Source organism: Astatotilapia calliptera, chromosome 7, assembly GCF_900246225.1.
Source record: "Astatotilapia calliptera chromosome 7, fAstCal1.2, whole genome shotgun sequence".
Lineage (NCBI taxonomy): Eukaryota > Metazoa > Chordata > Actinopteri > Cichliformes > Cichlidae > Astatotilapia > Astatotilapia calliptera.
In genome coordinates, this window is record NC_039308.1 from 1,784,336 (window position 1) to 1,807,894 (window position 23,559).

Sequence of the window (23,559 nt, forward strand, 5' to 3'; positions counted from 1 at the left end):
AGCTATTCTTGTTCCAAGATGTTCCCTCTGGATCTGCCACAACATATTGTGCACACACCCTCAGCAGTGAGCTATTACTCACTTGGAGCTTTTTCGTTTTCTTAGCGTGTATTGGCATTTCTTTTTTATCTCTGACAGAGTTTAAAAACACCGAGACGCTTCCTTTTTTTATTTGGTTTGGTTGTGAGGATTATATGTTGACATATTGCTCCTCTCAGTGAGGAGTGAACCACAGCTGAACCCAGCAGGTGAGGGAGGAAACGAAAAGCTTCTAAATGACCTGTCAGCTCCTTTTTAAAAATCCTTCCTTTCTCCTGCAGCTGCTCTTTTAAATACCCAGAATACCTTTCCCCATGCTGCGCTGAAGCATGCGGCTATAATGCAGTGCTTCCCAAATGGTGCGCAGGTTCCAGGTGTGCTGCAGAATTCATCTGTGCATGCAGGAAGTAGTGGATCCATTTTTAATTTAGTATCAGTACCTTGCTCAAAAGGAAGCCAGTTCTGTATGCAGACAGTTGCCAGATGGTGGGAATTATTACAGCGTGACACATGAAAGGCTGTAACTGGTAGTGAGAGGGACATAATGTGTGAGTGGGAGGAGAAAAGCATAACTAACCACCAGCACGACCCACGAGTTGGAGAAGAACCTGCAGAAACTGTTGTCTGTTAACGGCCTTCAGCGCGAGGCTGAAGAAGATGCTTCGTGCTGACATGTTTCCGAGCACGCTGAGGAAACACTTACAAACCCAAACATCACTTCTGAAAGAAACTTGGCTCACTCTGAAGAGTGCTGGAGCTGAGCCAGAGGCAGGTGCACCGCGTGGACTTTGTGAGAATGCCTCAGAGGCAAACCGTAGTAAAGGGTGCTTATTGCAACCAAAAGTGTCATCGAACAGCGCAAAGAGTAACTGTGCAGGTGTGCATGAAATTAAACTTGTTGTGCAAACCCAGATCTGGTTTAAAGGGCACTGCCCGTCCTCCCCTTCGTCCTGTTTAGGACTGAAACTACTTTATCCAGGGTGCCTAATCTCGCTCCTCCTCTGCAGTCAGCGTTGAGCACTTTACAAACGAGCCCGATAGTTGCTGAGCTGTTCCTGCGACGGCGGCGGTATCTCTCCAGGGTCGTGCCGGGAACGGGCCGGCATGGGCGCCACGTTCTTGCTGACCTACTCACTACCTGCCTCTAATGGGTCATATTTTAGCTCCTGTGGCGGTGACAAATGGGTGCGCTCTAAAAGCCCTGTCCAAGGCGCTGAAACTCGGTTGATCTATGACTGAGTCCCGCTGATAAATGCCTCCTATCAGTTTGTGCATGACGCCGATTCATCACCGCGCCGAGGTTTGTTCTGGGAATCCATATTGGATTTTTAATGAAAGAGAATATAATGCAATTCAAAGTCAGTGGGTTTGCCAATGCCCTCGCACTTTACACACACAGTCATTAAGGTGCACACACACATGCTTACGCACAAACAAACCATCTCTCTTGTCGTGCTGTTGAGATTGCATTGCATTTCCCTAACAGCGTTAAAGTGTCTGCCTTGAAGGGCGATCCCTGTAATTGTGTTTGTCTCCTGCAGACCTCACACACAAACTACACAAATGTCATCCACACAAAGTGGTGTTTGAATTATTTCGTGCCAGCGCACACATGCTTTGTTTTTTTTTATCTAAATTTCAAGAGAAAGATTGGAGTTATGACACTACACAGGTTTAATGAAAAATGTATTTCTTCATAAAATTGTTTACATTATAATCAGGTTTATTGTACACTAGGCTAACAAGTTTCTCTCTGCCATTATAAACTATCTTTGCTTAATGTAACACGGCAAAGAAAATGCTTTCTGCAGACGTCAAAGCTGCTTCGACAAGGTATTTAAGACGAGAAGAGTTCCTGTGCTGTGCTTTAGTCTGGCTGCACTGCATGAATGACCAGTAGCCGTGTGGATTATAGTCGCGATATCTGCCTGATTAAGCTATAATGACACGATTTCAGATAGAAAATAGTTTTTAGCCAGTTACGCAGGAGTATGATTTATCCGCTGCTGAAGTCCGCTCGTGGAAGGAGGGTTCGTAAACTGTCCAGTGTCCCTCACTCTGCATCCTCGCTTAATCCCAGAGCGCTGTTACATACAAGGACGCGTCTTACACAGAGTCATCCGTTAAGTCTATTACAGTTGCCGTCACCTTGATCCCAGACGCACCAAACTCAAGGAAAGAAGAAGACGAGGAACGAGTGCTGGCAATCAGCAGCGCTTCGGCTTGGTCGGCCATTAATTTCCTGTAAAACACCTGGCTGTGCAGGGACGTGTAGACGACAGAGCAAGCCACAGCGACCACGATAAAACACGCAGCACAAGCAGCCATCGCCACAACGTCCCATTTGTGGGTCGTCTCCCTCGGGACTGCCGTCTCCTTTGTGGTCACATTGACGCAGTCCCTGCTGTATCCAGGCTGCGCTGACACCACCTCAACACAAACCTGGTAGCGAGTGGACGGCTGCAGCTGCTTGATGTGATACTCTTTGACATCAGCAGGAAGCCTGGCTGTAAATGGCATCGAGAGGCGGCGGCCCTCTGCTAAAATGGACCAGTTTAGTTGTGAAAGCAAAGAGCCTGTGCTTTCCCACGACACAATGACAGAATAGGACTGGACAGACATGATATATACATGTAAAAGTTGTTTCGAAGGCAGGGCAGTGTATCCGTTCACTGAAACGAGCACAGACTTTAGGTCTGCCCCGACGAGATTGTGGGCGACGCAGGTGTAAGAGCCAGCCTCCTGCTCCGTGGCATCGTAGATGTCGAAGGTTCCCTCTGGGTGCATGTAGTACTTATTGGAAATGCTGCCAGGTATGACCCTGACACCCGACGGTGTCACCCAGTAGATCTCGGGCTCTGGTTCTCCAAACGCCCGACAATGCAGTGACACTGAGCTCTCTTTGCTGATCTCAACTCGATCTGGGAGGCTCCCGGGTGAGATCAGGGGAAGGCAGATCTCCGTCATCTCCCTGAAGTGCACCTTTCGGACGTGCTGCCCTTGGTACTCTGGAGGTTCCACGCAGAACAGCGAGTCGGGCTCCATGAAGCGAACGGTGGTTCTGTTCGTGTTGACCCAGCGGATGACACAGTCACAGCGGATCGGGTTGCTGTGCAGGCTCACCTCTCGCAGGTTGGGCAGTGACTGCACGGTACTGCGATGAAGGCCGCTCAGGGAGTTGCTGTTGAGCATCAGAGTCTCCAGTCTGGGGAGCTTGTGGAAGGCCCGAGGGTGGATGTAGGACAGCCTGGGATTGTTTGTGGCCTCGATTTTTGTCAGTTCTGGCAGGTTGTTCAAGGCGAAACTGTCGATGGAGACCAGCTGAGGCATGCTGTTGATGCCGAGCTCTTTGAGGTGCAGCATGTCCATAAAATCACCTCTCTGGATTCTCTCAATCGGATTCTTATTCAAATCCAGAAACTTCAGGTTCTGAACTCTTGTCAGAGCTGCTCGGGGTACTCGATTAAGCAGGTTGTCAAAAAATGAGATGCTCTCCAAATTGTCGAGCCCGACCAGAGTGTCATCAGGAATTTCAGTCAAATTCATCCTGGCGAGCACAAGGCTTCGGAGGTTTGCCAAGGGCTTAAAGTTCATGTCTGACAGGTGAAGGATGGGATTTTCTCCCAGCATCAATATCTCCAGATTGGGGAGAGGCCTGAACCACTCGCTGTCGATGCTTGTCAGTCGATTGGAATTGAGATGGAGCCTCAGCAGCCTGCCCAGGCCCTGAAAAGCCCGGGAGCTAATGGAGAAAATCAGGTTGTGGTTGATGTAGAACTCCTGGAGGTTTGGGAGGGAAGCGAGGCAGCTGTCAGAAAGCTCCTGAACCCAGTTCTCCTCCATGTGGAGTGACAGCAGCTGGGGGAGAGACCCCAGACGAACATCGCTCACCGAGGAAATGTTATTCTGGGACAAGTCAATTTCAGTGATGTTGGCCAAGTAATCCAAACTTTTCTCCACATTAACAATGTTGTTCGTCTGCAGTAGCAGCACCTGTGTTTCTGAGGGGAGTCCCTGCGGTAGCGCCGACAGGCCCAAGTCATTACAGTCCACGGTGGTAGCCTCGGCGTAAATAGAGCTGGGAGAGAACCAGGGTCGTATCTCGCATCGACACAACGCGGGGCAACGAGCGGCCCCCTCGGAGGCCAGAACAAAAGCAGCGAGACACAGCTCAGCCAGCAAACAAGCCACAACTGCTGCCTCCTTCATCTTGGCCCCGTATTCCCTTCAGCCAGTAATTGGCCCTTATGGAGTCAGCTGTTAGCGGTGTTAACTTCACAAATAAAAGCTCATTTGTTACTCCAGCAAGACAGAGCGGATTTCTGCTGACGCCTGGTCCCCGAAGCTTTGGCCCCGTTGTCTTCCCACTCTTGGCAATGAGAGGCAACCTTTCAGCTCGGTGTGTGTCAGGTTGTCTCGCACGCTGTGATGTGTCAAGGTCGACGCGTCCTTCAGGGAGCGGCGCTGAGAAGCAGAAGGGCGGTGGAGGAGTGCTGAGGCTCTGGCTGGGGACGAATCACTCTGCCTTCCATCATTATTATCCTCCGTCGCTGTCACTGGTGGCAGTTTCCATCTGGGGAGACGGGAGAGAAAGAGAGACCGATATAAGACGCTGCTGTTGGGGAATGTTGAGAAACATTGCCTGGGATTACTACTTCAGAGTTACATCACAGTTTCTCTGTTAAGATGCAGTAACGTGGGTGGCTATTAGACAAACCCCAACTTTCAGTGAGGTGACCCGACCGCTGTTATTATGTATATTTTTGGATAAGTTTGAATGAGCACATTTCCACAGCTGAAGGGTGAAAGGCAGACAGGATGAAGTTTTTAATTTTCTGTCAAACATGGAGCTCTGAGATGATGCTTAAAAATGTTAATTCAAGAGGCAAAACAAGTCCTCGCTTCTTTCCCCTGTGTTGTAATTAACAGATTCTCGCCGCCCCCTGAACCGCTCCTCTGCTGTGAACAATGCAGCTGCGCACACTTATCAAATCACCCACACACAAAAACACAGCAGCCACAGCTGATGCGCACAACCTCGAGGTGTTGTAGACCCACCACAACTATCTGTCGTGCAAGCTTGCCTGCGCCGCTTTCTGCCTAATTCATGAGACGCTGAATCAACGTTGTCGGTACAGGTGACAGGTCTGCAGCGAGCTTTGCCTATGTCGACTGCACGTATTGATGCTTTGATTAATTTGTGACCTTGAGTGCAGAAGCCACAGTCGAGTGTACAACAGTAGATGAAGCTGTCAGCGTGAGCTCGAGCAGCCGGCTGCTGATGAGGACGAGCTATGGCACTTCATGCATATATTAGCTTGTTTGTGGCGCTCTGTGCGTTCAGGTTTGCAGAACTGAACGTTGCTCTGTCACTTATTCTCGTTCCTCGTTTCTTTATCGTGTGCTCTTTTAGAAACCTTAAGTACTGTTCTGCACGATGGCTTTGATGGTCAAATAAATAGGTAAATATTTTACGGTAATGTTATTTTTTAAAGTCATAAACGACCACTTGCAGTACCTTCACAGCCCACACGGGGCCTGCACTGGGAGCCGGTGACGTAGAGGCGTCGGGGCCAAACGCTGACATAATCGTATCGAAGTTACTTTGTATGAAAACAAAAGTTAACTTAAACTCAAAGCTCCCACTTCAGTTCAGCAGGAGAAGGCACTGGTGCAGAGTGACTGTTTATGTTGTCAAACATGAATGAAAACTAATCTGAAAATTCAAATCATGACTTTAATAATCCTGAATGTTACTGACAGATGAAGCAGGGAAGTGTTCCCGTGCAGCCATCAGGGTGGAGCTTCTCTGCCTGCATCCGTCTGTGTGCAGCAGCTCGCTCGGCTGAGCTGACAACGTTGGAACGAATGAATGTGCCGATCAAGCACGTTCATTCAACGTGTAATTAGGCTGTATTGGACACTTATATTTGGACCGTCTGCCTTACGAGGCTCACTTCAAACTGCGATCATTCCTCGCTCGTCTCCGCTCATTAAAGCTCTCGCGGGCGTCCATCGCCCAGACAGCGAGCTGCTGTGCTGTATCTAACCTTACAGGATTATGTAAATGCCTCTTCACAGACACGGAAACAACAGCGTCGTGTATAGTATTTAGGTAACGACAGAACCGAGCTCTCTGCTAATGAAGCAAGCGTGGTAGGAATGTTAAACGGACGGTTTAATAGTGGATGTTTTCTCTTTCGGCTGGAGAGCGCGCTCTCGGGAGACGCCGCCGTACGCTGATTTAATTTCTCCTGTTTACCTCGGCAGTGCTCGCACACTCATTTCCCTCTTATTACTTAACTCTAAAAGCCCGCAGGGGCTTCTTTCATTTCCCCTTCCTGCACAAACACAGTTACATCAAATGGAGATCAGAGTGGTGCCGCTTTTCATCATGTGACAGTTTAAACGCCGTGATTGTTTTAGTTTTTATTGAAAGAGGAAGTGATGGAGATTCACTGTCCACTCTTTATGCAGTCACGTGTTTAAGGCGTCACTAATTTCACTGCTGTTAAAGTGTGAAGGCCTGCTCACTTACACACTTGCACCAATCGCTGTTTAAAGTAATCCTTCTTGATCTGTGGGTTTATTGTTTCAGCCCCGCCCCCTTTGAAGCCAGCTTGATTGGTTGTCTCAGTAACCATCTGAAGCAGAGCCTCCAGAGACGTTTTCAGTTTTCAGATTTAAAGTATGGACAAAGACTAAAACAGGATATTGTTTGTTTGCTTCACTTTGATTTGTTCACAGTAGAATTTCACAGTTTTATTCTTTCAAATCTATTTTTTCTCCACAGCTGGTGTTTGTGTTCAGTTCAGTTTAGTTTTGGCACACGGTGATAATCGTAGAGACGCCCAGTACAGAGTGATTGAACCTGAGTGTTTATAACAGTCTGAAGCTTCACCATCACCACTGGATCACTGTACATACACAGTACATATACATACACAGTACATATACAGTATAAATGCTGTACAAAGTATTTGACCCCTTCCTACTTTCTTTTTTGCATAGTTGTCGGACTTATCATATCAGACAAAAATGCCCAGAGCAAATAAAAATAAGTTTTTCAGTGTTTTCAGAGCCCTGACTTTCTCACACAGGGCAGGTTTGCGTAGTTTTGGTATATTAATAAATGAAAACATCACTAAAATCTGCATTTTGATGCTGATTTTATTTGTAATTTCCACCAGGTAAATTTAGGGAAATGAATCAAACTTTTAGTGACTCACAGTCTCAATAAAACCATCTGTCTCATGAGCTAAGACTGCTACTAAATTAACAATATTTCCTCTGCATTTCTGTTTTATTTTAGTTTTCCAAATTCCCCAAATCATTTGTTAACCACAGTAACCTTGGTCTGAACCACCCTACCAAGTGCTGCCAGTGCAGAAATAACTGGGAGGTGGATTTATACTGGAAAGAGAAACCATGTGCGGGGACACGATTGTTATTTAGGTCAGTTTCATAATAGTTTGATATTGTTGTCACTAATCATACGTGCATATAAACTCAGAGGTTCACCAAACCTTTGTGAGATACTTGTTTTTAATATTCGACGTCTTTGGTAAATAAAGGAAATTCTTCCTTTGAATTCTGGAATAAAGAATCTTTTTGTGGACGAGTGTAACTGCTGTATTGATAAATTCAGTCACCTGTAGCTCTACACAGTTAATGGCACGACTAATGTTTCTCGTCCCGGGTTGAATCTTTCATTAAAGAGGAGTTTTCTGCTGCAACGGGCCTTTCGCAGTTTCTCCAACATGTTTAGCTGACGTGCAGGATCACTGCCCGCTGCACAGAAATGTCACGACCTCAGAAATTAGAGATTGTACTCTCCCCATTACTTTTCTTTGCCGGGAATAGAAGCGATTGCTGCTGAGCGCACGGCGCGATCCGGCTGCAGGACCTATTCCGGCTCACTCTTTGCCAGGGCAGCACTTAGGGAGAAAGACCCTCCCACTGTTGATAAAAGTATTTAGTAATGCATTATACGACCTGCATACAGACGTGGGAGCTGCTCTGTTTAACCCGGTGGGACTGCAGGCCTGGCCACTTTTTTTAAGTGCTGAGTATTGACATTTGGCGAATGGATTAAAGCAGCTCGAATGTGAAATATTTATGCATTTCTTATACAGCGGGGGGAGAAGCCAGGGGCCACAGCTCTTAGGGCTCCTCCGTCCTAATGTGGCAGACGTTTCATAAAGTGGTCCCAGTTCCCCATGTTTTATTCAGGACTCGCTGATACACACGGCTATCCGCAGCTCGCTGCTAACACCCTCCTCTGAGCTGCTGCTCCTGGAAATGTCTTAATTACATCTTTGGAGATAGATGTGAAAGCAAAAAACAAACTGACAGCCCACTGATTACACTGAATTTGTTTCTGCTGGTGGAACCTGATCGTAGTGGTGATGGTGACAAACTGCTCACCCAGAGGTTGACGTGCAACTTCCTGGCAACACGAATGCACAAGGTTGCCTGCTGAGAGGCAACCTGTCTCCAAACAGTCTGCCACCGATTGCTGACAGTTTAGCTTAAATGTTGCAATCAGTCAGAAGATAGCAGCTTACCACCTGTTCCTGTGTTCCTGGACCCAGTCGCTGAAGCATTAAAGCCATAATGTCTACTTTAAAGGGGTTCATTGCACACGGTTGTGTTGCAGCCTCCAGCCACTCTTTTTCCTCTGTGTAGCGTAAACCAACCAACAAACGGCAGAAAATCAAACGTCTGAAAAAGTATTTAAGGTGGTGGATGAACCGCATCAAAGCCCAGTACAAGATGAAAAATACATTTTTGGAAATGTAACTCGTGCAAAGCTACTCTAGGAAAGTCCAAAAATAAGAAGAACATGCCAAAGCAACAGGTGGCGATATGATTCTAACCGTGTAGAAATTGGCCAATCAGAAGCCTAGGAGCCTGGGAGGGAAAGAGTAAACAAAGATGGCGCGTAGAATCAGTCTTTCTAAGTGGAGCGACAGTAACTGCGTGTCTACATGGAAGTGTGTAAAACCTGCAGATAGCCTCTATCCGCCTTTGTTGAAATTCATCTCATGTAAACTTTAACGGCGAGTACGTGTGGACCGCATGCACAGACAAGGCTGCGTTTTTGGACTTGGTCTGAAACAGACAGAAAAGGAGCTCGTCATCATCTAATGTTAGCTAACAGGCTATGCTGTTGTTGCCATGCAGATATTTTGGGATATTAAATTTCTGTTACTGCTGCAACAGTAAATTCTTACTGCTCAGGATCTGCAGACACTTCCTCACAGTGAAACAGACATGTGAACGATGCATGGAGCTGCAGCTGCGTCACAGCATCGGTTTTCACAAACGCCTGATTGCAGATGTTGCTGCCAACAGCGGCACATCCAGTTTTTAGGTTTAGGGAGCCGTTACTTTTGCACGGTCACGATGGCCGCCTCGCTGATGAGAACGTGAAGCGTGGACATCTGAACATAAACATGACAAATGTGAACAGAGTGGAGCGAGCAGTGAGAATAAATAGGACAAATAAACAAGCGCTGACTCGTTCTTCGAATAAATGTTGCTGTGAAAGTGTCCAAAACACGAGGTGCACAATCATATAAATGAGTCTGTGTTTGCAGAATAAACTGTTTGCTTTCAAGTTTCTAATTAACACTTTTATTCACGGCACCGATGCACCCGGCCTTTCTTTTCTGTAGATTGCACATAAATAACTCTCCTCCCTGCAGACAGATAATCACCGTCAGATTCTCTCTCATCTTTATTAGCTGCTGTGTTTTCAGTCAGCTGCTTTGTCTCCACTCTGCAGGCGTCTGTCCTTGAGACCCTGGGCTAACACAAATGCCTTTAAGCAAAATGCTGAACACCCACCGGCTCTCTGTTTGCTGACCTCTGACCTCCCCGTGGGAGGGAGAAAACTACTGCAGTGTAAGAAAACCCCGTGAAATAAGCTCATCTGCTTTTTCCTTTCAAGGACATCTCATGCAGCAGACCTCGGTGTAAGCAGACGGTGACAGATTTATGATTTCTGCTGATTTATCACAGTTAATCGTCGTATTATCACAAACAGATTTCATGTTATACCCACTTCATAAATTGATAGCAGACTGCGTCTCGTTGCCACTTTAACGCCGTCTCCATGCACCAATGTGGCTTTGGAGACGGCGGCTCAGTGCGCGTGGTCGCAGACCCGGTCCTCGTCGAGTCAGCCATTTTTCAAATCAGACAAAGTAACAAGTGCTGATGTCACAACACCATCACCCCGGTAACGAAGGCCCAGCAGCTGCTGCACTTCCTCCGTCTCCTGAGGAAGAGTAACCTGGACCAGGACCTGCTGCTGGCCTTCTACAGCTCCTCGGTGGAGAGCGTGCTCCCCTCCTGCCTGATGTTTGTACTCAGGGGCCACGACTGAGAGCAGGAAGGCTGCACAGAGGGTCATTAACACCACCCAAAACACTGGCTGTGCCCCCCTGGAGGCCATCACCACATCCTCCTGTCTCAGGTAAACCAGGGCCATGACAGGTGACCCCTCACACCCTGCCCACCAACTGTTTGAGCCACTGCCCTCTGGTGGGCGCCTCTGGTCTTCCACACCTCCAGACTCACCAGCAGTATTCCAGCATTTCTGGGCCAAATACGATGAGTTTGATTTAGAGATACAATGACTGCAACGCTGCAAAGGGACAGAAGGTGGAGCCTTCTCATTTTTTGTTGCGTTAGAGTGGAGAAATTTACGCTGGTGGAGATTCTGCACATTTGATGAACAGTTGTATGAGACCTGACATGTTAGCTCGATGTCTAGGACTAAGACTAAAGGACGACTCACAAACACACTCAGGGAGCTCTCTGGGGTTCAAGCCGTCACCCCTCCTTTCACTGCCTGACACCAAAGCCAACGAGCCGGGGATGAACCTGCTGCATTTAGAGGCAAAAAACTAAAGACGACAAGTTCGTAAAGTTTCCCGAGAAACTTCAAGATGTACAGAGTGCAGCGAGAATTTCAGGGAGGGAAACACTCATCAGTTTTGAGGACAGTTGATCCTGGATGAGTCTTTATGGATCTTTCAGGACTTCTGCTTAGTCCATAGTCGGTTGTGGTAGATTTGATCACAGCAGCAGAAACGATGTGGAAATGCTAACCAAGGAGAACCTCCAGGACTGTTTCCAGCCGAGGTCTCTGGAACGTTCTGCCAATGCACACCATGACCATGACTATGCTGTTGGCATTTTCCTCCTTTAGACGATTTGTACCCGAAAACAAAACCAGGGGTTTCAAATCCTCAGAGCTAAAGAGGTAGCACCTGAACATGCTGGAAAAGTGCATCCATGTCTCCACCGTCACAGCACTCACCTCGCCTGAGAGCCACCCCATTGTCATCCCAGGCAGGTGATTGGCTAATCGTCCTTTCCTCACCCTACTCTTTTTGCACTGTGAATCACTCAAAGAAAGGACTCGACTTTCAATAAAAGCATCTTTGAGAGGCGAGCTGTCCAGAGACACGTGACGAATGATTACAGCAGGAAAAGCTGTTTCTCGTGGCACCCGAGTTCACCTTTGAAGACGGATTTTGTTTCTGGGAAATAAAACACTCCGTGCTTCGTGTAGTAAAAGCGATGTTTTTTCCTGTGCTTTCTGCCGAGCGGCTCCTGTTCTAATAAACCTTAAGATCGTTAATGATAGAACGTCTATTTAAAAAGCTGCTGATCCTACTGCGTAGTTACGTCTCTATGTGATGGTGAGGCCGGCTGCAATCTGGACGTATATAAAAGCAGCACACACTGTATACACGGGCGCACACAGACTCAGGTTGCTGTGTTGGATCTTCCATCTGTGCTGTTTGTTCTGGGATAGCTCTGTTTTTCTTGATCTTCCCTCTGCAAAGAAATCTCTGTTTGGTCTCCTCTGGTTCAGCAATTTCAGACATTAAATGGTGTTGACAGGAAGTGGCCGGTCATATTCGGGCCCATCTGTTAAGTGATGGATTAACTGGTGTAGCTGGGAGGTGTGGAGCTGTTCTATGTGGTTAGGATTCATTAGACCAACGTTGTTTTTTAAGGCATTGTATATTATTATTGTCTTGTTCCTTGAGACATTTTAAGTGCTGTTAATCAGCCAGATGAAAATAATGCTAACAGTAGCAGCACTGCTCTTGGCTTGCTTGTCTCCAGTACTACCTTATACACTCTGATAGGGTTTGCTGGTATTATCAACATGTTTTTAACCTAAAACCATCATCTTTTCTCAAATCTAACAAACAGCAAGCAAAAAAAGAAGCCCTTAAGTGCCAGAAAATGCAGTACCTCTAATGTCCACTAGAGGCTCCAACAGTGACAGTCCCCATAAACTCTGATGTCCAGCAGAAATAATCCTGTTTACAGCCACAGAGAGGCAAATGCTGCCATTAAGGCCTGAAAGCGTGTGAGAGCCATCTTTTATATACAAAGATAATAATAATGTCCTCATCAAAAGTCCTGAAGAGGAAGGTATTATCACAACTCCAGCGATACAGGACAGTCCGGTGCAAATTTATGAATTTCCAGCATCTAGGACAGAAAAGTTACTGGAAGGACGTCATGACATCAGCCCCTGCTTTGTGATCTGTGCTTTGAAGAAAGAAAGAAAGAAAGAAAGAAAGAAAGAAAGAAAGAAAGAAAGAAAGAAAGAAAGAAAGAAAGAAAGAAAGAAAGAAAGAAAGAAAGAAACTCCATCCAGCAGCGAGTGACCAATGGTGGAGCCAATAAAGGTGCTCTACTAATGCAATAAAAATAAAAACTTTAGCAAGAGAAGCTCTGAAATCCTTAAAACAACTGCATAAAAAGCTGGAGTGTGTACTTCTGCACACATTTAGTCTCTTGAGCTTCGTGGATGTCTTAAAACAAAGTCTGAATGCCTGTATTCTGTTGCCTTCATGCACGGGACAGTCATTCAAACCCGAGACCGTTATTAGGGTAATGTGACACACAGCGGCGTCGCTTCATCTTTTTTTCTTTACCTGACATGAGTCAGCGCTGCGGTAATCCTGTGCAATTCACATTGATTTATATCAAATTAAGGATGGTCCTAACAGTGACAAAGAAACGACCTCAAAAAGCAGCAGACTGTCAGAGTTCTGGACTTTGGGGATCATTTAGAGCCTTTCTGTTAATTATTGTCATGTTTCTGAGTTTATTTGGTTTATCCTCACAGCGGCTGCTTCCTGTGTTTTGTCTCTACTTTAACTTCTCGCTCTGACTGATTGGGTTAATTGTCTCCCCGTGTGTTTTGTTTTTTTTTCCCGGAAGTAAAGCTGAGTTTGGAGTTCACTCCCCATCTCCGGAGTCCAAACGCCACCTGCCGCACAGCAATATGATTTCCAAAGTTTAGTTTCTTACGTGGGAACAAGAGCGACTCGATTAGAGAAACAAAACTAAATGTCACTACATGATCCATTTTAATTATGCTTTTTGTCATTTCCATAAACAGAAATGGTAACATTTGTTGCCCAGTTAAAAAATACGGTGAAATAAATTCACACTGAAAATTCCTTCAGTTGAATCCTTGGACTGTGTTTTTACAGACATGTTAGTGCACTGTCAATTAGCTCCGGCTGCAGCGGTATTAATACTCCCACACTTGTTTTTCTCTTCTAAAGATTTATAAAAGTCCTCAAATCTGTACAGAAATTCTGGAAATTCTTAGTTGCATAAAACCTTTTTGTCGTAGGAAATGTGCAGTAGCACTCTCTGCTATCCTGAAAACTTGATCGGTCCTGTAAGAGGATTCTGTAAAAGACTGAAAACTGAATGAAACTGAATGAAACTGAATGAAACTTCGTCGTTTGGATCAGAAGACTCGTTTTCGATCAGCCTGCAGCTTCGCTCCGATCGACCCGACTCATTATCAGCAGCTCGGGTTAGCAGCAGACAGCGAGACACGAGCAGAACAGTGTGTACCGGTTTCCTGTATTTCCTCTTTTTACTTTAATTGATTTCTGTGGGTGTTATTGGCACGAGACGGGGAAGACGACGTCGCCAAAACATCCAGATAAGATCCGAATTCCCGCATTAAATCCCCCGTTCCCTCCCTTCTTTCTCTCCTCCCTCCGTTTGCCATTGATTTACGATTAAACCCATCCCAAGCGAGGCTCGTCCGCCCATTTATCCGCTCCCCCTCCTTCTGCACACGCTCCTTGTTAGCATCACCAACATTAGAATTCACACTTAGCCTCCACTCCCACGAGTCGCACTTCTCTCTTTAATCAGCAGCCAGTCTTGCTGTTAATTACCCTCACAGTCACATGCATGTGGAGCACGTAAACACAGGCGGGTTAACAGCCTGACCTCTGTTTGTCAGCTGACGACGGTACATGTGTAAAGCTAACCATCTCCTGTGTGTTCAGTGCGGAGGAGGCAGCAGCAGATGGGTTCTTATATCGACTCTGACAGGTCGCTAGATACAAAGCTGATGGTGCTGCACTACATTTCAGACTGTTTCATGTGTGGCTCGATGCTGGCGGATGGTGGGCAGGGCCGTGGGCTGCGGATGCCCGGGAAGATCGAGCAAATACTAAAGCAGAATGTTGGCGAGCGGCGTGAAACTGTTGATTCTACTCGCAAACGCTGTCACAGCAGAACCTGTTCTAATCGCCCTGCCGTGAACTTTAACCTCTGCCACGCTGACCGAGGCTTGTGCACGCTCCTGGGTTTGGGGTACATTTGCTGGGACGTCCAGTCCCGGGAATACTGGTGACTGTCTTCACGTGGGAATAATCTTTCCCACTGGAATTGTTTGGATTCATATCATTTTTTCAGTATTTTAGGAATAAAATCAGTCAATAAATCAGGCGGTGCTAGATGAATGATAGATGAGCAAACCTCTCAGTCCAAACCTCCAGAACACAACGTGTCCATTTATGTGACACGTTGAACTTTTCCAGCTCAGAAATCTGAACGATGGATAAAGCCGGGTTCGAAATTCCTTTTGATTTGGAGTCAAAGGTTTTTACAGAGGGGCTTCTGGGTATTTTGATCATTTCATGAAATCCATGAAGTCCATTTCCTCCATGCGTCTGAGTCAGGCTCGGAGCGATGTAGGAACAAACGTTTAAACCTCCAGAATGCCGACAGGAGGAAATCACGTGGACCTTATCGTTCACCTCCCCACGTGGGAAAAATTAGTTTCGGTTATGGTGACACGTTTCCGTCAAACATTTTACACGCTGATCCTTTTTATTATTTAATAAATCAGAAAATGTTCTCAAGAAGACGTCGGGCAATTTCCCCGTGTTTCAGGAGTGAAACGCTCCGCAGATCTGTGTGATTTATGATTCCCTCGAGCCCGGAATAAAAGTGAAAAGTTTGGTGGGTGTCAGCGGTGCTGAAGTGGAGATTTGTGGCCTCTAACGTTATGGTTGTAAATTACAGACATTTTTATTGCAAAACACATGTTAGTGGTGAAAATCCATCAACTAACATCACCATGAAACTTCCCCAGCTGATGCATAAAGACTGGTGTGTCTACATGTGCAGAAATACTCATTCTGTAACAGCATATGTGCTCATCTTGGTCATTAGTGAGCTATGAAGTAATAATGAAGCCAGGAAATGATGTGTGCATGCTTTAACGTGTCAGGTAGCTGAAGGTCGCGGGTCATCTTCATCTACCTGAGATGCTCTGAGTGCTGATTACACCCCGTCCACCGCCCTGACCTCCTCGCCTGCTCTGGCCTCGACTTTGAAGCGCAGAATCAGCAGATGTGAACGGGCTCCAGCTTCAGCAGCAGCTTACTTCACGTTTGATGCTGGAGTGAGTCTTTGACAACGATGGGCCGGGAAGCCACAGTGATGCTGCTTTGTTTCCCTGAGGAGAATTCTGGAATATCACCAGTAAAGACAAAACGACTCTAAAGGAATTTTTTGGCATCTCGTCGTCGACGGGAGGCTCGGCAGAGGAGATTACGTCTCTCGGAAACATCTCCCCCTCGTTGTGTTTTGTCTCTCGGCGTGAACGCGTACGAGGAAACTTCGCTTTATTGTCCGCTCTCAGCACCACGGTGTCTCTGTTTCTGTTCAGCTCAGCGCTTCATTTTTGAAACAACCTCCAAACAATGAGCCCGATTTCCAGCATGGGGAGAAGAATCAAGCAAACATGATTAGCGCTGATTTGTGTTGGGCAAGTTTTATTCCGCAGCAATATCCTGATGTATTAACCGATGCAGACATGTTGATTTTCCTGGCGGCGCTGCGTACTGCACAAGTGGTTTAGTATAGATAGTATAAGAGGCCCAAATCCATTTATGAACACGGCCACAATGAGAGAGGGCCAAGAATACATCATGATTCATGTGACAAATGAGTTTCTATCACCATTTGTTACAGACTGCATTTGTTTTTCGGGAAAAGTCCCCCTCAAGCATCGATCTGAGAAATGGAGTTTCCAAAAAATGATGAATCTCATACAAAGTTTCAGGCAGAGCTGCAGCAAACGCTACTCTCCTACACCTGAGAAAGATGCTAATATCTGCCAGACACGTTGAAATGCAAAGAAATGCATAGAAGAAAACAAGCAGCAGCTTAACTTTCAACTTTTTCTTCCAGCTGAATTTAATTCTGCCAAAAACAAAAGAAGCAGCTGAGTGTAGAATTACGCCGAGCGGCCGTGGCCCACTCAGACCTTTAATCACAGCTCTGATTAACACACCAAACTAAGATGAAGTGTTTTCTTCTCTGTGATTTATGTTGATTTTCTCGTTAACAGCTTTCCTTTTGACACCAGCAGGAAGCTTTAATTTCAGTTCGGGGACTTTATTGTATTAGTTGTGACTTTTTTTGAGCCTACATATGTTTTTATAAATATTAATTATATTATGAAACAGCAGAAAATATTTGATTTATCGACCCCAAACACATGTAGTAACATGAGGGAGCTCTAGTGGGCAGCAGACTCCACTTTGACAATCACCAGAGACCTGAGAACCGGGATGTCCCCCACGGGTTTTAGACGTCTCACTGTCGCAGTTTTAGCCGCGGCCATGTTGGCGTTTTAGAGCTCGAGATGACCATATTTGGTATCATTTGGCTTGGCTACACAGCTGCATCCACAAACTGTATCACACAGGCACAGATACCTGCTGAGTGCTAGAATCTCAAAACTGGAGCTCCGCCTTCCTGTATGGTCTGTTGCTACAGTAACCTCATAGCAGCCACATTATTGGTCACATGATGTCATTAAAAGGCTCCAACAGCACAAACGCCATCAAGGCGTCCAGTTCAGGAGCTAGCCGAGGTGAACCCTAGCAGCTAGCAGCTGTACACCTGTAAGCCAAAGAAGCCACGCCCCCCAGCGAGCTTTGACCATATGTAGCCCCGTTATCTACAAAACATCTAAACTTCTTCTTGAAGGTCTCCTGGACGCCCGTGTGGGACTTTCTCTTTATTTATTGATTTGAATAAAACACTAATAATAGAACAGTGACGTTCTCGTGCAGTAATGTGATTCACTGCTTTAGCCTCTGGTGGCCGTTAGAAGAACTGCAGTTTTTGGCACCTTTTAAATTTTGCTTCTTTTTGTTCTTTTTTCTGAATGAACACGGTCCTGCGGAGCTGGAGCCAAAGAACAGCACATTTCCAGCAAGCCAATCGGCAAAGTGGTGCAAATGTAGATAATGAGTGTTCGTATGTGCGCTGTGTAACCGCTCAACTGGAGTTGCATGGGTCGTTCAACCTGCAGGAAACTGAGTTGCTGTGTAACGGTTTCATGCTGTTCATTCCCACACGTGAAGTCTTAAATACGCATTTTAAGTACGTGCGCGCCGTCCACTAGATGGAGCTCGGTTTAAGCTGCAGCTCTGGATACGTGAAAGCTTAGATGATGTTTATCATTATTGTGACCCGGTTTACTGGAAGGTTTTTTATTGTTTCTGTGAGATGTCGTTTAAACACATGGATATAGAGTTCAGCACTTCGTAATTATCCTTTTGTTACTGGTTAGACTTAAGCGTATTTAAAGTAATAATTATGATTCCTAATGAGTCTGTGATCAATTTGCATGTTTGATGGACAAACTGAATGTTAATGCCTAAAATCCAGATTAACTGTCGGTGCTTTCAGAGAATGAGAGGATGGGACTTTATCCCATCAGGAAAAGAGAGAAGACAACATGTAGTTTGTGCTGTGAAGTTGGGGATTCCCGTAATGATAAGAGTGCAATAAGTCCCCACAGAATAATTAACTCTGAGCTGCGTGGCTCCCTTAAAACATGTGATTGTGATAAATGGGTCCAAACGTGCTTGTGTTTGTCCTCCTCCTCACACAGGGACGGAGTCTCCGGTTTAAAAGACCTGCTGTCATTATTTAATTAGGAGGATTATTCCAAAGTGACTTAGCACTGTTATTGTCAATTAAATCAAAATAATAGGCTATTTTGCTCATGCAGTCTAATCAGTCCAAATGTGCTGCGAACCCTCTGAGAAATCACGCCATGAAAATTGAGGATGAACGTTGACGTATCAGTCTTGGAGCTCCGGAGAGGGCTGCGTCTTTAAAGTGTCCACGGCCGACGCTCCGAGCCTGACGCTGCTGCATGTTGACGTGAGGAAACTGAGCTTCGGCGTACTTGACCCCTGTTTAGCCGGGCAGGGGGGAGAAGTGCTGATTTCAGTCTGAGCACTTAAAGACGCCTCCGTGCACTGCTGCTTATTATGAAGGAGGCTTAAATACAGCGGGAGTGAGGAAGGAGGAAGGAGGGAGGCAGAGAGGGGCTGAGGTTCTGGCAAATTAGGCAGGCGGTGGTGGAGATCACCCCACAGCCAATCCTGTGACCCCTCTTTCTCTCCTGACTCACGTCGCCACACCGCACGCTGGCATCGGCTGCCAGTCCACGGCGGCTCTGACGAGAGCCGACGAAGCCCGGGACGCTTTCGCCTCATTGGGAAGTGTCCCGGCGGCTCGGTTTCCTGAGGGGACGGTTGTAGCTTTCGCGTGTTATCACGAGTCTTTCCTGCTTCTCGTCACTTTGAAAAGACACAAAGCTCCCCCGCACCCGCCCTTCCCTTTATCCAGGCTTGTTGCACACTCTGCCTTTCTCTGACTTCAGGGATGAACCTGTGGAGTGACACTGACAACACCGTGTCCCCTCACGCTCCACTGCAAGACACCAAAGTGACAAAACGCGAATAGCGACTAAAGTGACGAGGCGTCCTCGCACCCCTCCGGAACGAGAGAGAAAAAATGCCCCAGCCCTGTTTTCCTATTCCCCTCAGCTGTCAGAACCGCAGGCTGAGTCGCCACAGCGCTCAAGGACTACCGCAGTCCTGACAACGCACACACACAAACACACAATCACACGAGTACACGGACACATTCCCGAAAAACCACACACAGCAATCAAACACTCACCAACAGAAAGTAGGAGCTGCATCCATCACATCCCGTGCACCGCGCAACAGCAGATGGACGGCAGGTATTCCTGGCATGGTTGCAGCGCCGCGGAGTGTGTGTGTGTCAGTGTGTGTGTGTGTGTTTTATTTAAGGCATGCAGTGCTGCATTTTAACATCCAGCAGAAGCAGCTATTTTCTTGTTTTCCTCGAGCATCTCCAAGAACAAACGTCTTCTCTCTTTGGCTCTCCACAGCGACAGAGATGTGGAGAGAGGAGGGAGGGGGGGCGAGCGAGAGACACTCATACAGAGAGAGAGAGAGAGAGAGAGAGAGAGATCAGGAATTAAATAGAGAGAGAGCAACAGAGAGACACTGAGAATGAGTGATCCTTCCTCTCCTCTGCTGTTGGAGAGGAGATCATCCATCACTCTATTACACACACACTCCATGAATGCGCACACGCACACACACACACACACACACACACACACACACACACTCCAGCTCCCCTGGGAACTGCCAATGAGTGTTCGCCTTTGAAGCTGTGGATGAATCTGATTGGTTTAGCAAGCTGCCTGTCAGTCATGATTCCCTGTATCCCCACGGCAACGGAGAGGAGGTGGTGATGGAAAGGGGGTTTGGGGTGGAGTGGGTGGGTAGGAGGAATTAGAGACAGAATCTGTGGAAGAGAAGGATGGACGACAGGGTGAGCTGGTGAGGAGGAGAAAAAGATGGAAGATGATGAAAAGTAGAGACCAGAGGAGGAACAGGTGGAAGAACAGGCATGAAGGAGGAGGAAGGTGAAGCACCGTCAGCCTGCCTGGGAGGGGTCATAGTGCAAGTCACAAAGGTCCAACAGGCACAGGCGAGGGTAATTCACAGACTGTATATAAAAGATGGGCATTGCACCAAGTCTGAAGAGTTTAGCTTCTCTGGAAGTGCTTTACACCTGCATTCTTTCTTATGACCAGCAGGGGGCGGCTCCTCCGATTGCACAAAGAAGTCTGACTGCATAAAAGTCGAACCTCAGCTCAGTCGATCTGGGGCCTGATGATCTTATGGCCTCATTAAACATTTCAACTCTTATTGAATACAACCTGTCCATCCATCACAGGTGGAGCGGAAATGCCCAGACATCCCTCACAGTCGCAACCAATCCACATCTGAAAGTTCAGCAGCTCCAGACAAACGACTGCAGAGATGTGGGGAAAGCGATTTGGTTCGAGGACTCGTGTTTCACAAGATTCTTTAAATGTGGCCTGGAAATGTTGAGGAGATCCAGTTTGTCAGTCATGCTGCAGTGTGCATTTCACCTGCACCATTTGGCTCCACCTTAAAGGGTTGAGGATCACAGCTGTGCAAAAAGTTAATAAGTGGTCATCTTTATAGTAAACCTTTCCCTCTTCCATGTCCAAAGGACACGAAGGTTACTAAATGCTTAGATGCAAATGACGTAACTCATAAACTACTAGAGACTTGGCATCGGTGCCACATGGTGGTCCGACTACCCGTTTAAATCGATCATGCAAAACATTTCACCTGCACGGCTCATTTCCAACAAACAGTTATTTAATTCAATTCAGTGTTATTTGCACAGCGCCAAATCACAACAACAGTCGCCACAAGGTGCTTTATATTGTAAGGTAGACCCTCCAATAATACATACAGAGAAAAACCCAACAATCATATGACCCCCTATGAGCAAGCACTTTGGCGACAGTGGGAAGGAAAAACTCCCTTTTAACAGGAAGAAACCTCCGGCAGAACCAGGCTCAGGGAGGGGCGGGGCCATCTGCTGCGACCGCTTTGGGCAGAGAGGTCTTTACATGCTCTATATTTGGTACTGTTGCAGACTTGCATTTTTTAAAATGAGTTTTATTTTGATATCCATCCTTTGCTGTTATTGAATAACACCAAGAATATCCAGTTCATTCATTGATTGTACTATTTTTTTGCCACATAGTTGGTGTAAGAACACTTTCAAATTAAATGATCTCTCCAAACTTTAAACATAAAAACATGTTATGAATCAGCAGGTTCAGCTACAAACGTTTGCTCTAAGACTTTGTATGAGATTTATCATTTTTTGGAAACTCCATTTCTCAGATGCTTGTGGGGGACTTTTCTTGAAAAATAAATACAGTCTGTAACATTCATTCACGTCTGCGTGCAAATAGAGACTGGACCTCTAAAAAGGACATGGACACAGCTTCTGGGTCTGCAAGGTGAAGCTAATGAAAGTGTCTTAAACAGACAGGCTTTCTAGTGACCAGCAGGGGGCGACTCGTGTGTTTCAGGAGGACGGCATGTTGTATAGAAGTGTAGAGGAAAATGAGCCTACTGCTGTTTTGATCTCTGACCTCAGTTAACACAGCTCATGAGTTTATGGTCTCAGTTACTGAATACAACATGATTATTTTATTATTTTCAATATTAGAGCTAAAAAAAGACGAAGTTTTGGTTTTGTCAGATCCACCGCTCGCTTCAAAACACAAAGATGACGTTTGGGCTTCAAGCTCGTGCTTCTGTAACCAACATGTGACATCACAGTGGCTGTGTCCATCTTTAGTTACAGTCTGTGTGTGAACAGGTTAGTGGGAGGCGCCTTTGTCCTCTAAGGTAAAATGAAAGTGCGGTGAACTGCTGCCTGCACGCTGTTCATCACCGCCACATGTTCACTGCCTCAGTTTAGCTGAAGATAAACACACAATCCAGGAGACGCTGTTAATAAGACTTAAATCAGAGGAAAGAGATCTTTCATACATTACAATAATCGTGTTCATTCAGCGCTGCTGTCCTGAGGGTTTGCCCCGCCTCACTGCTTTGGGACTGTTGGTGGAACATAAATGGGCAGCGGTGTGTCCTGATGAGTCGGTGGTCCGAACAGCAAACTTCAGCATCTGTGGCTCGATTTCCTGTTTGATGTCAGCTCCATGATGAGCGATTAATAAAAAAAATTTAGCTTTTAGTTTGTTGTTTTTTGATGATCAGATAAAGAATCACTCATTCTTCCACGTTAGATGCTGTTGATTAAAGGAAAGCTGAAATGTGCAGCGTGTTTGAATCCAGTGTGATCTGATTCGTCTCTACAGCTGTAACGAGCCAGAGTAATAGCTGAGTTTGGGTAGTTTGGTTTGTAGTGTTGCAGCTGGTTGAGTAAGGCAGTGAATCAGAGATCGATTCCTGTCAGAGCTTCATCACATAAAAGAGACAAAAGAGAAAAAACAGCAGAGATTATTCAAGCCTGATAACCCGACTTATCCCAGCAGGGTCTCGCAGTGATTCAGAGAGCTGCTTATCTTCTCAGGAGTGTTCGGCTTTCTGTGTTTTCACGAGTCGCCATAAATGTTCAGCGGGGTCAGGGGTCACCGCTGTATCTCTGTGCTGCTGTACAGTCACTGAGCTCTGCCTGGTGTTTATCAGCACTGTCTGTGAACTACTGTCTGTGTCTTAGCTGAGGCTGTGCAGGACTTGTTGACCATCAACACGCTTGGTTAAGCTTGGTTAAGAAACTGGTTGGCTACCAGTTGGTAACCACCTGAGACCACCAGTCTTTGGGGAAAATGAGCGTTCCCAGACCAGTTGCTGGGTGGTTGCTGGCAGTTGCTGTGAAATCAATTGCTAATCACCAGCCATGCAGGCCTAAAGACCAGTCAGTGATGCCATAGTAACCACCAGTTACCAGGGCAAAACTAGTTGGTGAGTGGTTGCAGAAAGTTTCTTGCTTTTGCTACGTGAGATTGGTTGCAAAGAGTAAAAGCTGTGCTTTTAGTGAGCTGGTTTCAGCAGAAAGGCACAACTTTTATTCCATTCCCAGTTTGCATCGCACTCTTTGGCTTCACATCTACTTGGCAAGTAATTTGTGTTCAGACAAGTCTTCAATGCAAAGTACTGGTAACCACAGCAATCTGCTAGAAACCAAAGCCAGCACAACGAGGTTTTCTATGCAGCAACTGGTTTATCCAGCAACCAGTCGCCATGCCGTCAGGAAATAGACATTTTTACTTAGCAACAGGAGGTTAGAGTTCTTCATATTGGTTCAAAAATAAAATAAAATTTTATTTTTAAAGCAAGGATCTGGGAATATTGTTTCAACATAAGATAAAATAACCTGTGTCATCGGTGTCAGCCCACCTCTGGATGAACTCTGTTGCCCCCACAGTTCACGTTCAATCGGAGCTGG

General features: G+C 46.2%; 2 protein-coding genes across 5 annotated transcripts in view; one reads left to right on the top strand and one right to left on the bottom strand.

Annotated features, from left to right (window-relative positions):
- Positions 1-23,559, top strand: part of immp2l (inner mitochondrial membrane peptidase subunit 2) — a 218,561-nt gene that overhangs the window by 153,265 nt on the left and 41,737 nt on the right. The gene's annotated exons all lie outside the window — the stretch shown is intronic.
- LOC113025046 (leucine-rich repeat neuronal protein 3-like) lies at positions 1,696-19,698 on the bottom strand. The gene is made up of 2 exons (XM_026172418.1): positions 19,396-19,698; positions 1,696-4,612 (listed from the first exon to the last, which is right to left on the bottom strand). Exon 2 carries the CDS (start codon positions 4,246-4,248, stop codon positions 2,146-2,148), a length of 2,103 nt encoding a protein of 700 aa, XP_026028203.1. The 5' UTR covers positions 4,249-4,612; positions 19,396-19,698; the 3' UTR covers positions 1,696-2,145.

Coding starts and splice junctions, on each gene's coding strand:
- LOC113025046 (XM_026172418.1), bottom strand. CDS start 4,248: ATGAAGGAGGCAGCAGTTGTGGCTTGTTTGCTGGCTGAGCTGTGTCTC.